Source organism: Anabrus simplex, chromosome 1 (genome assembly GCF_040414725.1).
Source record: "Anabrus simplex isolate iqAnaSimp1 chromosome 1, ASM4041472v1, whole genome shotgun sequence".
Taxonomy (NCBI): Eukaryota; Metazoa; Arthropoda; class Insecta; order Orthoptera; family Tettigoniidae; genus Anabrus; species Anabrus simplex.
In genome coordinates, this window is record NC_090265.1 from 653,822,529 (window position 1) to 653,838,816 (window position 16,288).

A 16,288-nucleotide genomic window follows, 5' to 3' on the forward strand; every position below is an offset into this window, starting at 1 on the left:
ACGTCGCACCGACACAGATAGGTCTTATGGCGACGATGGGATAGGAAAGGCCTAGGAGTTGGAGGGAAGCGGCCGTGGCCTTATTTAAGGTAAAGCCCCAGCATTTGCCTGGTGTGAAAATGGGAAACCACGGAAAACCATCTTCAGGGCTGCCGATAGTGGGATTCGAACCTACTATCTCCCGGATGCAAGCTCACAGCCGCGCGCCTCTACGCGCACGGCCAACTCGCCCGGTGATACAATCTTGAAGGTTGAGCAAATCATGCGTTAAGATAGGCGGATCACCCTGGATGATCTCTGCACTTTGGTTCCTGAGGTTTCCTGAAGCGCCGCTCACAACTTCCTGAACAGCATGGCAGTGAGCTGGTATGACATGGGCATACAAAAACTGTCACAGTGTCTACAAAAATGCATCGAGCAAAATAATGATTATGTAGAAAAATAGCTACAGTAAATGTTCAAGCTATAAAATGATGTAAACCATTGTAGAAATAAACAGGTCATGTATTTATAAAAAAATAGGAGACCTTATTTTTTGGGATTACCTTTGTATTACTATTAGATTATTAATTTATTTCCAGATGGACAAATTTCTTGTATGGTGTGTTCCGTTAACTAATACAAGTAGTGAGCAGAACGGAAGAAACAAAAATTACTGCACCGGCACTATAGTGATAATTATTTATCATTACAGGCTCCTTTGGTGTGGTGATAAAACTTGCTCAATCTCCGAATGTATTGTTTGTGGCAAAAAAATCAGTAAGTTAATGCTTCATGGTTTCCAATAAACTGAAACATTGGTCAACAAAACTCTCTTCTCTTTCGTCCGGCTGCATGGCTAAATGGTTAATGTGCTGGCCTTTGGTCACAGGGGTCTCGGGTTCGATTCCCGGCAGGGTCGGGAATTTTAACCATTATCGGTTAATTTCGCTGGCACGGGGCCTGGGTGTATGTGTCATCTTCATCATCATTTCATCATCACGACGTGCAGGTCGCCTACGGGAGTCAAATCGAAAGACCTTCACCTGGCGAGCCGAACATGTCCTCAGACACTCCTGGCACTAAACGCCATACGCCATTTCATATTTTTTTTTTCTTCTCTTTCAAGCACATGTCAATTATTTTAGTTGGTTGCTGGAACAAAACAAAGAACATTCATAATTGCTACAGTTGTGTTTCAGAAAAAGTAAAGGAAGCTAGCTGTAAGATAACCAAACTTATCGTAAAAGCTAAAAAAAGAGAACACACAACACACACAACTGCCGAAACGCTACTAATGTCTGCTTGTAAAGAGATGGTGAAAATAGTCCTGGGTAAAGAAGCTGCTGGTGAAATTTCAAAAATTCCACCCTCTACAGACACAATCATTTGCCGAGTTATTGACATGACCAGTGCTATTAATGACATTATGAAGGAAAAAATCAAAACAGCAGTCAGAAGTTCTAACTTCAGATCGATGAGTTCACTGATATTAGTGGGCATGTACAACCTTTTCCTTATATTAGGTACAATGATGGAGATGTAACTGAAGCTTATTTGTTCTTTTGCAAAGAACTTCCCAAGCACCATCAGTGAAGAAATATTTCAAGTGACTAATGAATCAAAAATGAATTAAAAGGAAGGATTGTGTTAGTGTTTGTACAGGCGGCGCAATTCTATGACAAGGCAAGTGAAAGGATTTGTAGCTCAAGTACAAGAAGTTAATCCCAGCAGATATGATGTGATCATATCATTCACCATGAAGCCATTGTACCCAAAACCTGTAAGATTTCAGAATCCCTTCCGATTAATATATAAGTGGTACTCATAAAAGCTGACGGAAAATTGAAATTAAAACTCCTCAAAGTACCTATGGATTAATGCGTGCCTTCCCTATTTGCGAGATGACAGTTTATGTTTTGCCATTTTCAATGATGTATTTGTACGAATTAGGCTTCTCAACACTGACTGAAATTAAAACACCAAAAAGGGAAAGACTGAGGTCCAGCAATAACAAAATGAGAATTTCACTGTCAACGATTCCACAACCGATCAGCCGCATTTGCAGCTAAGCAGGCACAAGCATCACATTTGGTGTAGTAACTGAATGGGTGAGTTCTGTTATCCAGTCCTTCAGACGGTATTGAGTGCACATCTCACCACACATTTAGCATCTGCAGGCTTCACTGGGTTTATGAAAGGCAGCAGTTGTTTAAATCTTTCCACAGAAGCCATGTGAATTTTGTGAAGATGAAATTGGTCTCCTTCCATCCCGTTTTCTGTATACTTGGACGATTGAGTTACCTGTCAATAACTTTTTCCACTTTTCTAATGTTTGTGAGTATGAGATTATCCCACAAATTGTTGACTGAATCCCACAGGTTCTTACTAGCTCTACTTCTATTTTGAACAGTGCTATCACTGTGGAAAAAGATATCTTCTGGAGGTTTGGGATATCAAATCAGTGTTCTCCCCAGAAATTTTCGTCAGCTGGGTTGTAGGAATGAGTAGCCGGGCAAGTTAAACAAAGTAAAAAATGAACGTGATAACATTTCAATTTATTCCGTGATAACTAGAGCCTGGATTTCCATGCACTATCAAATCTCAAAATATGCATGCATTCATGCAGTATCATATAGCAAAACATGCACGATAAACTGGAAATATGGACAATCAAAATCACTTCCTTTTGAAACATTTGTACAACAACTAATTTCTCCAAATTGCCTTGATTTAAGCTCGTCCGTTTATCTGTCAGCACATCATTAAGCACAGAAGTTCTACGTCACAAGAAGTGACAGTGCATAGTTAATTGAAGACATTTGGGACAAAGTGAGGTCAAATTGTACGGTACGTCTTTTGTATTTTCACTACAATACGTCTTATATAAGCTTGGATGATAGGAAAACTTAAAACGGTCCACCTTTTCAATACAAAAATGTTATAGTTTATTTATAACATGTATTTGCACTTGGAACTAGTTTCAACGCTGTTTTGCGTCATCATCAGCCAAAATGTGGGAAATAGGCCAGCATTTAGGCATTTATATTACACAAGGCGTTACATTGAACAATACACATCTTACAAGGAGATAAAAACAGGGACGAATATAGAAACAAATGAATCGTTGAGAAAACAAAAGTTATACATATTAAAAATAACCTTAACCACACATCTTGCAGTGCGAAAGTGTTCTTCTTGAATGATTCCTGAATATAAAACACACGCGCACACATTTCTGAAGAGCCAGCAGGCAGGACAAAGTAAAGTGAAACCTTAAGAGTTCTTCTGAGAAGAGTTCATCATTTTTTCTATGTTCCGACTAACTAATGAAGTCTCCCTTGAGTTCCTAGCGTTGAAACTAGTTCCAAGTGCAAATACATGTTATAAATAAACTATAACATTTTTGTATTGAAAAGGTGGACCGTTTTAAGTTTTCCTATCATCCATTCTCAGTTCAATACGGACAAAAAAGAAATTCTTAGGTTTAAATTATATAAGCTTGACGAATCAAAATCAGGATTTGAACGGATCACTTTTTCAACTTATATCTAGCTGCCGCAGCTATACTTCTCCGTGCGATGATGGCAGACACATTTGAATCTCCTCAATAACTGGCATTGATTGCCTGCTGCGATAAAGTGACGAGTGAGAGTTCCCGGGAGGAAAATTCAGGATAACAACGGAGGAGGGTTCACTGCAAAACCAGCTGCTAGCTCAGTAACGCGGCGTCACAAAATGTGATACAAGTTTTATTTTGTTCGTCTAACACAGACGAAAGAATGAGCCGTCAATGAGTAATGCACAATTTATGGTTCGATTTATAACAACGTATAACTGGGACAATTTAATCCCAAGAATTACACAGATCGATGTGGGGCCTTCCGGCTTACGTCAGTGTTTACTCAAACAGCAGATAAGAAAGTGTTTGGTTAATTGGATTATGTACTAATTTTGGTTGCCATGTAGGATGACAGGAATACATTCTCTCCGTTTCTCAGTAATAGACATTCTGTATAACGTGGAAAAAAGGCCCCAAATTCTGCAAACCAACATTCCTAAAAGGCACTATCATGCAAGTTAGCATTATATATGCGCCAAAGTCACAAGAAAAGTCATATTATGCAATATTAAACGTCCAAAATCTTCAAATATTCATTATGCATGAATTTTGTTCTAAAAAGGCCAAAACATGCAAACATGCACGGAAAAAGAACGATTATTTGGAATAGTTACGCCATAAAACAAATATTTGTAAAGTTTGAGAATTGTAACCAGCTTATTTAAAAACATGCATTTGCACGGAAATCTGGGCTCTAGTGATAACATTTCAATTTATTCCCCTCTGGGCATGAACAATAACATCAGGCAGGTAAACATTAACTGTATAATTGCGCTATATTAGTGTTATCATGAACGAGACATAACAAGAGTATTTTGAACTTCTAGTGTTATACAGTTCGTTCGTAATCATAATTACTCAGAGTACGGATTTGGCACATTGTGAGGACCTAGCTACCATGTGTGATTATTTTCACAAATGGAGACTCCAGCCAAAATCCTAATAAAACGGAAGTAACAGCATTCTACCTGCAAAACATGGAAGCTAATCGGTAGCTACATGTGGTTTTTAACGGAACAGAAGTCTCTCACAACTTCTTCCCAAAATATCTGGGTGTCACACTGGATCAATCCTTGTCGTTCAAACAGCATTGCCTCTATCTGTCAAAGAAGCTGAGAGCAAGAGTAAATCTGCAGCATAAACTAGCGGGCAGCAATTGGAGTGCAGATGCAAACACTCTTCGCACTGCTTTGCTTTCCCTAGCATACTCGACTGGTGAGTACTGCGCTCCTGTGTGGGAAAACAGCATACATTCAAGCAAGATTGACGTACAGCTCAATGAAACCATGAGAGTTGTTACTGGTACAGTGAGGTCCACTCCTACTCAGTAGCTGCCTGTTTTAGCAAACATTGCTCCTCCAAATCTGAGGAGGAATACAGCAAAAGTACAGTTGTTCAAGAAGACCTTAGCACACAGGAACTCACTCTTGTTCAATGTCTTATGAGATCCACCTGCGATAAGGTTAAAAACCCAGAACCCACTCGGGACTGAATCTACACTCCCATGAAAAATTCAGTGTAACAGCAGAAAGGAGAACGATGGGAACAATGTCCACTCACCAACGCCTTTCTGATTAAAGACCCAATGGAGAAAGTGCCAGGTTTCGATCTTCCTCGACATGAGTGGTCAAAACTCAAACGTTTATGAACACGCCACGGCAGATGCCGATATATGATGAAAAAGTGGGGATATTGTTAAAGTGCTGCGTGTGAGTGTGGTGCTGAGAAGCAGACACTGCTTCATGTTCTTGAGAGCTGTCCACAGTCAGCATTTAAGAACGGTTTACGAGCTCTGCATGAATTGACACCAAGTGCAGTGGACTGTTTGTCAAAGCTAGACATTCTAATTTAATTACTTCTATATTTTAATTTATATGTACATTTTTACACATTATGCATGTAAATGCCATACGATGATAATAATAATAACAACAACAACACCACGGCTTACCCCTCGGTTGCCGTGGAGTGCCATACGGGTTTGAAATGTCATGCAGAATCGAGTGCTTGCATGTGATTCCACGCTACTCCAGACATAGTTCGCACTCAACACATGATAGTCAAGCTTAACTGATGCAATTACGCTGATAATAATGAAGATTTGTCATTCAAATAAACCATTTTACGATATTCACGTTTTAATTTGGAACACCCATTGACTCAAATATGCATTAATATTATGTAACTGCACATATCTAGGTCATGTTAGCCAGTAAAAATGGCCGGTCTTAGGGAGAACACTGTAAATATTACTTTAAAAGGTGCTGCTGTTCTCTCTTGCACTGCAAAGAATGAGCCAGTTGTCTGCAGGGTAATGCCCCAAATACTTGAAATTATGGTACAATTTCAATGGGTGAGTTCCCACAAGTAAACTGACCTATTCTCCCTCCCCTTCTAAATTTCACGGCTTTTGTTTTACTGCTGTTAATACTTTATTTTTTTTGCTAGTTGCTTAACGTCGCACCGACACAGATAGGTCTAATGGTGACGATGGGATAGGAAAGGGCAAAGAGTGGCAAGGAAGCGGCCATGGCCTTAATTAAGGTACAGCCCCCAGCATTTGCCTAGTGCGAAAATGGGAAACCATCTTCAGGGCTTCCGACAGTGGGGTTCGAATCCACTATCTCCCAGATGCAAGCTCACAGCTGTGCACCCCCCCCAACCACACGGCTAACTCGCCCGGTGCTGTTAATTCCAATGTTATCTACCCATGCTTTGATGTTGTTGAATGTTAGCTGTAAATCAGCTGGATCTCTTGCTGGCAAAACCATAACATGCGTGAACATGTATAATTTTGTGCTTTTGGCGATGACTGTACAGATGATGTCAGCCGTAATTAAGTTGAACAGAAGTGGGCCCATGGAGTCTCCTTGATAAACTCACCTTATCTGTATTACGGGAGTAGTTACGATAAGCCGAGGTCAATATTGTTACATAATTCACATTCAGAATAAATTTTATCATTTCTAGAACAAGGCTAGTATACCCTAAACTACTTCCAGGTTACGGATCAGCTTCTTCTGATGAACACTGTCAAATACCTTGGAGTAGTTTGTTAAGACTGCAAACAGTGGAGTAGTGGATTGTGCTAGGGCATTCCTGATTTTCACAGGACCTCGGTGACAGTCTGAATTTTAAACTTTCTTGGAGTGAATGTGAACTGGTTGATGGGTATGGCATTTCTTATTTGTACTTCAGCTCTCTTCATCATTATCTTAGAGAAGATCTTGAAAAGATTGCATTCTAATGTTATACCTCTGCAGGCATTAGTCCTTCTCCTTTGTATTCTACTATGACTACTAAGCATCTCCACTGTTCTGGAATTGTCTCCCTTAGGAAGCATTCATTACAGAATAGGATTAAAGTTTCTATAATGTCATGTTTCTTTGCTTTTCCATTCTGGGAACCCAACATGAAATTATCTACTTCATCAATACTGAATGGTTGAATACCATTTGGGTCCAGATCAGTTATCATAAACTCATATGAGGTAGCATTCCAAAGGTTGACAAGATTACTGAAGTCTTGCTTCCACTGCTCATGATTGACGAGTGGTGACTGACAGGTTTTTCAGGAATTCAGGTGTAATGCTTCTCTTCTGGAAGTATAGCATTCTTCTTCAAACCAATATTTTGCTGTTCTGGAATGTGTTTTCGTTATTAAGGTTGCCTTATATTACTAATTCAGATACAGCAGGCATTTTAGTTCTATGGTCCCCCCACAGGATCATGTTGATGCTCTTGGAATATCTTGTTAGGGTACACATATAGGTATAGTTGGAATTTTGCTATTACAGGTAATCTGAAAGTTTGAAATCAAAGGCAGGTGCTCCGTAATAGGACACGTTGAGTCTACAATTTGTTCTACGCAGGCGATATTCTGGTTACTGAAAAACATTAAGATCTATTGTAATCTTCCTGTCAGGTGCTATGTATGTATGTATGTATGTATGTATGCCTACTCTCCGAGTCTTTGTTGATTAGCTGAAGGTGGGATTTGATAATTTCAGTTTTCACCTTTCCTTTGTCTACTTGACAGCTGAGGTCTCCTGCCAAGATAGTTGGTTTATTATCATTAAGTTTTCCTTACGCATCAAATTATAAGGGGTGATCAAAATGTTTCCGTTCGACGGCTGTACAGTCCTGAATTGAGATGCCAATCAGGCAAAATCGCTGTGAGCACTGAGACACTCATCCCACCAACACACCAGGTTGAAGATCCCCTTGTGCTAAAACACCGTGTCCTGCTGCGCGAAGAAGTCCATAGCAGCCTGCTGCACATCCACGTCCGACAGCAAACACCGACCCTTCAAGGTCTTTCTGAGGGAACCGAAGATGAAGTTGAGATCCATTGCTAGCGCACGAATGGTTATGCACCCGTCCGCCCTAATCACCTCATCCATTGCCTGCTTTTTGTTGTCTGTTATGGATGAAACTGACCTCCCAGATCGATAGATGTCTCGAGTCGAAATGCGACCCGCACAGAACTTGGGGCACCATTCCACAACGGTGGTTTTCGACAGACATGCTGTCACTTACAGTCTTCATTCTCCAATGGATGTTCACTGGAGTTTGTCCTTCGGCAGCCAAGAACAGAGTAACAGCACATTGCTCCTGCTTGGACACATCTGATAACGTTACCACACTTCCCGTAGCTGCATTTAACACACGCACCCCGGCACGACACAACTGCCACACTAATCCTTTTGCCTACATGTCCATGCTAATATACCCGTTCCGAAGTCGCACTACACTGCATGTCTGCTGCAGCAACGCCCTCGAACGGAAACGCTTTGATCAAGTCTTATACTAAATCTTAACTGGATGATGATATTTCACAACATAAATACGTTTCTTCTTTTAAACACAGATTCTGAGATTCACAGAACCATGCTCAGTAAACTGCAGATGTGTTTAAATTCCTTATGGATATTATGAAGAAAAAATCCAATCTTTGATTTTTATTTTGCCGTAAAAGGAACATCATTTTCAGATAGCCTAACTTTGTACACAGATTATGCTTATGCAGGCAAATTTGGGGCTCATCATTACTGTCACAGCATGCTGTTTTACAACAAACTATATTTTTAGAGCGAATCAATAAGGACGTCCACCTCAAATATCACCAGATCCATTTAACAGTTATCAACATTCACATTTTATTTAACTTAAATGACATTAAAAAGGTTGTAAAATAGTATGCTTATCATCATTCCATATCCTCATAGTATCAACATTCTAGCAAACACTTGAGTATATTAATTTCTGTCATCAAGATAAAATACTTCTACTCATACTTTATACAAATTACAAAGATTACCTATTCGTGCAATAGCCCAATCATATACACCAATTTCAAAATATTAATACATTACTTGGTAAGCAAACAACAGCCAGGTTTACTATTCAGTAAGCCTCCAAAAGTCTACAATTACAATATACAAGAAATCATAAAACAAACAATTATCTTCCTTTCAACGAACCATTTCCTCACTATCCCTCAAAAAATACTAACTCAGATAACCCACTAGGCCTAGTCGCTTACTCCAACCAAAAGAAGGCTTTTTACAAAACAAAAAAAATGTACTTAACAAATCTCCCACAGCAACTGCTATTTAACACAACTACTGTGATATTGTACCTTTGAAACACGATGAGAGTTTTTAGAGGAGCGATTGAAGAAATTTGGCTTTGTTGGTATTTGGAGTGTGACCTCCTGGTAGCACCACATACTGCTGACAGGTGTTAAGTTACCTTAACAGTTGAAGTACCTCTGAACAAGTAAGAAAAAAAAAAAGGAAGGAATAAATTCTAAACAATTTCCTATAATAGCCAAAAACCCTACGGAATATAAATTAAAGGGCGTGGCCAACTAACATTCAAACCTAAATGATCCAGTGTAAGCCTAAGCAAAGGATACAAACATTAAATGTAAAAGTGTTCTCCAATTATAACACAACATTTCAGCTATCAACAGAAAGTTGTCATCTTACACTATAACCCACAAGCAAGTAAGCCATCATCACATGGATCCCATGTACAATCCTTTTGAAAATAATTAAGGGAAATAAAACACACAATGATGCTAGTGATGCTTAAATCTATATTTCTTGACTAATAGCCAAAAACAGTGGATACAGGTTGTTTGTATTTAACCTCAACATTCTGAAATTTATCAAACTTGGATCTCCTCTGCAGAGCATATAAGTTAGCACGACAAAAATAAAACAAGTGACACCCAACACAGAGTATCATCGTCCAGAAACCGTATATAAACAAAGAATGGATAATAGGGGTCTGAAAAACTTAAGGTAGGTACACAAGTAAAACTGACAAGAATCTCTGCTCTCAAAACCTACCAATCTACATCAAGTTAATTTAATGAATAGCGTGACAAAATAACTATCGCCTTAGAATGGTTAATAAACCAGCTATCCTTAAAGATGTGTCCAAGTAACAGTTTCAAACTGGTCCACATAATATAACTCTGTAAAATAAATAACGCCGCAATTGAATCTTTTAAGATATATACTAAACAAATTATACCACGCAACAGGAAGCTTCCTGAAAGAATAACAGTACCTACGTGAAACATTTTAAAATAAAATTTTAAGATCTAATTAGCCTATTCTTTGAACACACTTCATAGATTGAAACGTTACTTCATAATTACGGAATCAAAACATCGACTACTCATTCCAAATCCTCAAAATCTCGATTACTTATCAGTTTGACACCAACATGCATTCATTCCTGAATAACTATACCTGAATAAATAATAGAAATTATTGTTTTGGGCTCACCTGGTAATAACTAGAATCCGCCATCTTGTCAATAGCACGGACTTCCTACCCTTCAGGGAATTCAACAAACACCATTAGCACAACATCCAGTCATTCACGCCATAAATAATCGCCCATTTCACATAGTACTTGCCCATCAATACACTTCCACAAAAACACCAAATGTAGACATTTCACATTGCGTTTACCACAAACGATGAACATAACCAATCACTTCAATGTACACAATTGAGCCTAGGTTAATAAGTCGATTCTAAAAATGTGATTGGTTAGCACTTAGCTCCATTTGATGGCGTCTGAAACAACTTCGCAGAGTCCTAATTTGCATATTCGTACATTAGCTATAAGTCACAAATGACAAAATCTCAATTAAATTCCCAGCTTCATAGATGTTGAGTGAAGGACTAAGTCTTGCATTACATTCCGTTTTATGATATACATACGAGTTCTTCACCTGTAAGTTGGCAGAGTAGAGGTTCAATGACCTTGATTAATTTCTTTCGAAAAACCCTTTAACTTGCATCGCATTCTCGTTGAATAATAGATGAACATGCTATCTTCAAATATACTGCTTGTCCATTAATACTTCAACCAAGCAATATGACCTAATGGAAGAAACAGGGGCGGGGTCTTCTCTTCTGGATTTTTTTTTCTTTCTTTCTTTCTTCGAACGTTACGAATAATCAGGGCTTTGGGGGGGGGGGGGGGTTCGGTATTACAGAATATATGTCTGAAGTCAACTAATTAGCGTTTTCCCTTGCTTAGCAGTCAAAAGGGAGATTCCCGGTGCAACCCACCAAACAACAGCCCTCTCACAAAATACAGGGTGAAAGTAAATTATTTCCTATTCGTCTTCGCAGCAGACTATTTTACTGTCAGTTGTTATCACTAAAGACGGATAACATCTAATCCAAGGATGGATTATGTGTTAAACCCTTACGCCTAATCAAAATACAGTGAATAATAGCATCGTGAAAACTCATTCTCGAAATCTCTTATGTAAGACACAAATTATGTCCATTCAAGGAAGCAAATATGCGCGGCCGTTAGAAGAATAATACGTCCAACATACCAAATAATCTACTGTACTTCACATTACATAAACACTTGATGTGGGAGAAAACTGAATTTAAGAAGTACGGTAACTTCTGAAGTGATATTTAAGTACCGGCAGTAGAGTACCGTGGAAGAGATTTACGGTGCTGTAAGTTGCAGAATAGTAATAGGGCCTATATCATTATAAGCCAAATCTATTCTGCCTTTTTTTTTTTTTTTTCGGTGTTCGATACCTCATAAACTATCCATCTATTTATTATTCGCGAAACTTTTAGTGATATTTCGTTTTTCGCGACTGAGGAGCGAGGAGGGAGTTCCACACTCCAAGGAGATACGGTAATACTGCCAACTCAATGGAAATGAAATCTGAATTTAATCGATAGTATTATCGATCGATAGAAATCATCTAAACCTATAGCTGGGCCAAGACCAACTATTATCCGCGCACTTTTTAGTGATAGATTTACACCCTAGTGCTGAAGTGGTCGACTTCGGTTATTTTCGAGATTCGTATTGGCAACCTTTGAAACACAAACTAAGAATCGCTTATCATCGCTGTGCGACATCTGGCGTACACTTTAAGTACTCGTACTGTTGTTGTTTACACAGCAAAGCCAAACTATAGAATTCATGCTAGGAACACGTTTCGCAACGGGAAATGTTATATAGTATTATATATTGTGTGTGTGACAGAGTTGTTTGCTTAAGATAATAATAGTTCATAAAATTCATATCGATCGATCATATTATCGATTCAATTCAGATTTCATTTCCATTCAGTTGGCAGTATTAACGGAACTCTTCTTACTTCTCCAATGAGTACAAAAATCTATCACTAAAAAGTGCGCAGATAATACAATATCTCAGACCTTAACCGACCTATCGAAACTGTCCATAATGGCGGCAGCTGGAGTGTTAGCATGCGTTTGTTTTGATTTGTGAAAGTCGTGTTGTTACCAAATATTTACGGAAATTTGAATATTATTAATCGTACATTATATTTATTTATGGTCTTAAGAAGGTTATAGATCCTCTTTCAGTGCCGTAAGAAGCTGTTTGTTCTCAAAGATCTTATTTATTCCAACAATATCGGCGGTGATTAGGTTAACGTTCATTCTCGTGTTGTTCTCTGAAAGTATTTTCTTCATTTTTAGTTACCTATGCAATATGTTTATAGTTTAATGTGCTGTGTGCCTGGATGTAAGTAAGAGTTTCAGTGTTCCCGTTTCCAAAAGACCTAATATTAAGGCAAAATTGGGTTAAGAGCATTCGTAAGGAAAACTTCGAACCGAATCATAGGCCTAATAATGCTGTGTACATTAATCATTTTATCATTTTTGAAATCAAATGTATTGTTAGGGAAAACATTATATACCCGTAGAAGGTGGTGATCTAATTCGAGTGCCGCGCAAACTTCCGAAGTTAAAACTAATGATGCCTATCCTAGCATTTGCCCTATCAGCCAACGTACCTTACTACAAAGAAAATTAAATCAGTCCCAAAAACATCCGGAAAATCATGACCAAGATTTATGATTTAGAGACGAAATTAAACGGTGGTGCAAGAATGATGTAATTAATTTTCAACGTTTTACAATGAACGTGCGTAAACTAAACCTAACCCCTTTCCCGTGAGTGAACATGAGGATTATGTTCTTTTTTATGTAATATACAATTTTGCCGTCAATTCTGGTGAGTTATAAGGTAACGAGTTCTTTAGATGGCCAAGTGTATCATACAAATATCGCTTGTACCTACTCAACAATACAGGTGGATTTTGGAGGGTTGAAATATTGTTGGAGAAATATGTTTGCGTGTTTTACATAATGGGCGGTGGTTAATAGTGGTATCATAGTATTTCATGTAAGGTTAATAATGTCCTTTGTTGACATCCATATATCGTATTTAATTATTCATATTTCGAGTTAATGAGTTGCATTTCATGACGTTCGACTTGTGATCTTTTCTTTAGGTGACTCGGAATAAACACGCATAACCTTGCCCTCAACCTCTCATATCGCCCACCGATGTCCGCCATGTTTTTCATGGATTACAGTCTGATGTAATTGTAGTTGGTCTTGGCTGGGCCCACAAGAGTAGAAGTCTGACTTATTCAACTTGATAAAACGTTGGACTTCGTCATAAAACGCTGCGTCCAGTCACTGTTCTTGTTCTTGTTGATAGGGGGTTTTTGGCCACACAGTTCGCGCTGGTTACAGGTGGTGAGTGGACCTGTGTTCCTAGACGCTAGCGTTTTACTGTGCGTGGTATGCAAGTCGTTTTCGGACTTGGTGTTGTGTTTCATTCTTTCTCTCTCTTATTTGGGAGTGGTGAGTGAGTTTTGTGATTGTTACTATATGCGAACCTTTTCTTGAGCCCGATTTTTAGGGGGTGAGGAGTAAAGAGGGAGCGCTGCCGGTTCCGGTTATACTGCCAATGGGATGGAAATAAAATTAATTGAATCGATAATAATATGATCAATCGATATGAATCTCCTAAACATTTATTATCTTACGTCAACAACTGTGTCCACATACATTATTTAACTTTATATAACATTTCTCGATGCGAATCTTGTTACTAGCATGGATTATATACAGTGGAACCTCGGATTGCGAGTAACTTGGTCTACGAGTGTTTTGCGAGACGAGCAAACATTTTAAATAAATTGTAACTTGATAAGCGAGTGAGGTTTCGCAATACGAGCGTCACGTGTACGTACGTTACCACCTCCCCTGTGCCTTTGTTTTCCCCTCCCCCGGCCACTCTCTTTCCTGGGAAAGTGTATGTAATCATTTCCCGCGCTGGACTTCAGTTGGCGTGCCTCGCTCGCATAGGCAACACCGTACGAGTGTACATTTTTGTTTCTGTCATTAGTGATATAACTGTTCCGCAACGATGGGCCCTGTGAACGAAAAAAAGGCTAAAAAGGAATTCGGTCGGAAGAAAGGAGATGATTACAATGGAATTTAAGAAGGAAATGAACGAAAAACACGAACGAGGTATGCGAGTTGCTGATATCGCGAGATTTTAAAACAAGTCTACGTCTACAACAGGAGGAGGTTATGGAGATCTCGTCCGAGGATGAGGAGGAGGAAAAGTCAATGAAATCTCTCACTTCAACTGAGATTCCCTCACACCAACAATGATTCTATTGTAAGGTAAAGTGCAGTTTAATTGTTTACGTTATATTTTGTTTTAGAAATGTTATGCGAATAAATGTTTTTGTGGGCTTGTGTTGTGGACGAATCATCCGAGTTTCAATAGCTTCTTATGGGAAAATTTGCTTTGATATACGAGCGATTTGGATTACGAGCATGTTGCCGGAACGAATTATTCTCGCAATCCAAGGTTCCACTGCAGTTTGGCTTTGCTGTGTAAACAACAACAGTACTAGTTCGTAAAGTGTACGCCAGATATCGCACAGCGATGAATAACCAATCCATAGTTTGTGTTTCAAAGGTTGCCAATATGGATGTCGAAGATAAACGAGGTCTACCGATTCAGCACTAGGGAGCTCAGGGCTCAAGGAAAGGTTCGCGTATAGTATATGTGTTGATTTCCCACCTCACTCCTGGCCTCATGGCGGAGTCAAGTGGGGGAGATAGTATGGAGGTCACACAGTTCAGCTTAAGCCACGAAGGAGAGCGGACGCATGAGTAGAGAGCTCGGGAGTGGGAGTAAGGAGTGAGTACTGAGTGCAGGAAACTTGTGAGGAGTTTGACAACAATGATTGGAGTAGATCAATACAGGGCGGCTACTGGAGGATGGCAGAGGAGAATCAAGAAAGAAGAAGTAAAATCAAGTGGGTGTAAAGTGGATTTGGTAATCAAAGGAGAAGTAGTGTTAACAGCGGCGGTGGTTATAATGTTGCTATTGATTGGAGGTGTAGAGCCGAACCCAGGCCCGACATCTAGTGGAAATGAGGGATGGGAAGACATAGAAGAATTCAAAAAATGGGTAAAAGAGACGGTGGTAGAAGTGTGCCCCTTTGAGCAAATTAAGAATATGATCCAAGAACAAACCAGGGAGTTTGGAAAAATGAAGTTATGGCTGCGAGAAATGACGGACGATATAACATCACAAGTGAGAAAGAACGACGAGGAAGTGGCAATATTAAGAGAAAGAATAGGACGACTGGAAGAGGAGACGTTGAAATTGAAAGCGGAAGTGAATGCCAATACATTGAATCGCAGGAAGAAGTGCTTATTTATTTATGGGGTGCCTGAGGAGGTGAGAGAAGACAAAGTACGTACAATTTACAAAGTAGTCGACTTAATACAGGGGAAATTGAAACTTAACTTTAGCGAAGTGGACATAGATGATGTACAGAGAGTGGGAAGAACTAGGGGCAACAGGCCTATCAAAGTAGAACTGTTTTCTACGTTGATGGCTGATGCTGTGATAGGCAATGCGAGTAACGTGCAGAGAGAAAAAATATGGATCAAGAGAGACGTGGGATGGGAGGCTATTAGGAATGAGAAAATACTCAGAAAACACAAGATACGTGCGATAAATCAAGGACTGAGAGCTATTATTAAAGGACAAGAGCTAGTGGTATCAGGCAGAAATTGGAAGAGGAACTGGTCTGTGAATAGACTGCTGGACTTAGAAATGAAGATTAAAAAAGACGAAGAAAAAATGAGCACTGCAACGAGAGGTGGGGAAGTGAGGAGAGATAACAGTAACAGTGTAATGTGTGAAGAGGGTCAGAGAGAGGCGCCAAGTGAAAATGTAACCATTAACAGTGAAGAAGTTCAGGAAGAGGCGACATGTGAAAGGGTGACCATAAGCAGTGAAGAAGAAAGGCAGGGGAGTGAAAGCAGTGAA

The 16,288-nt window shown here is 39.2% G+C and overlaps 1 protein-coding gene across 2 annotated transcripts in view; it reads right to left on the reverse strand.

Moving 5' to 3' along the window:
- The window catches only part of Pkn (serine/threonine-protein kinase N), a 308,319-nt gene extending 297,524 nt beyond the window's left edge, over positions 1 to 10,795 (reverse strand). Inside the window, exons 1-2 of one of the 2 annotated variants that reach the window (XM_067135804.2) lie at positions 10,404 to 10,795; positions 9,242 to 9,373 (exon numbers count right to left, since the gene is read on the reverse strand). In XM_067135804.2, coding sequence (XP_066991905.2) covers positions 9,242 to 9,331 — 90 coding nt within the window. In that variant the 5' untranslated portion in view covers positions 9,332 to 9,373; positions 10,404 to 10,795. The remainder of the gene's footprint in view (positions 1 to 9,241; positions 9,374 to 10,403) is intronic. The other variant, XM_067135805.2, reaches the window with a different exon arrangement.
- Between the last annotated feature and the right edge of the window lie 5,493 nt (positions 10,796 to 16,288).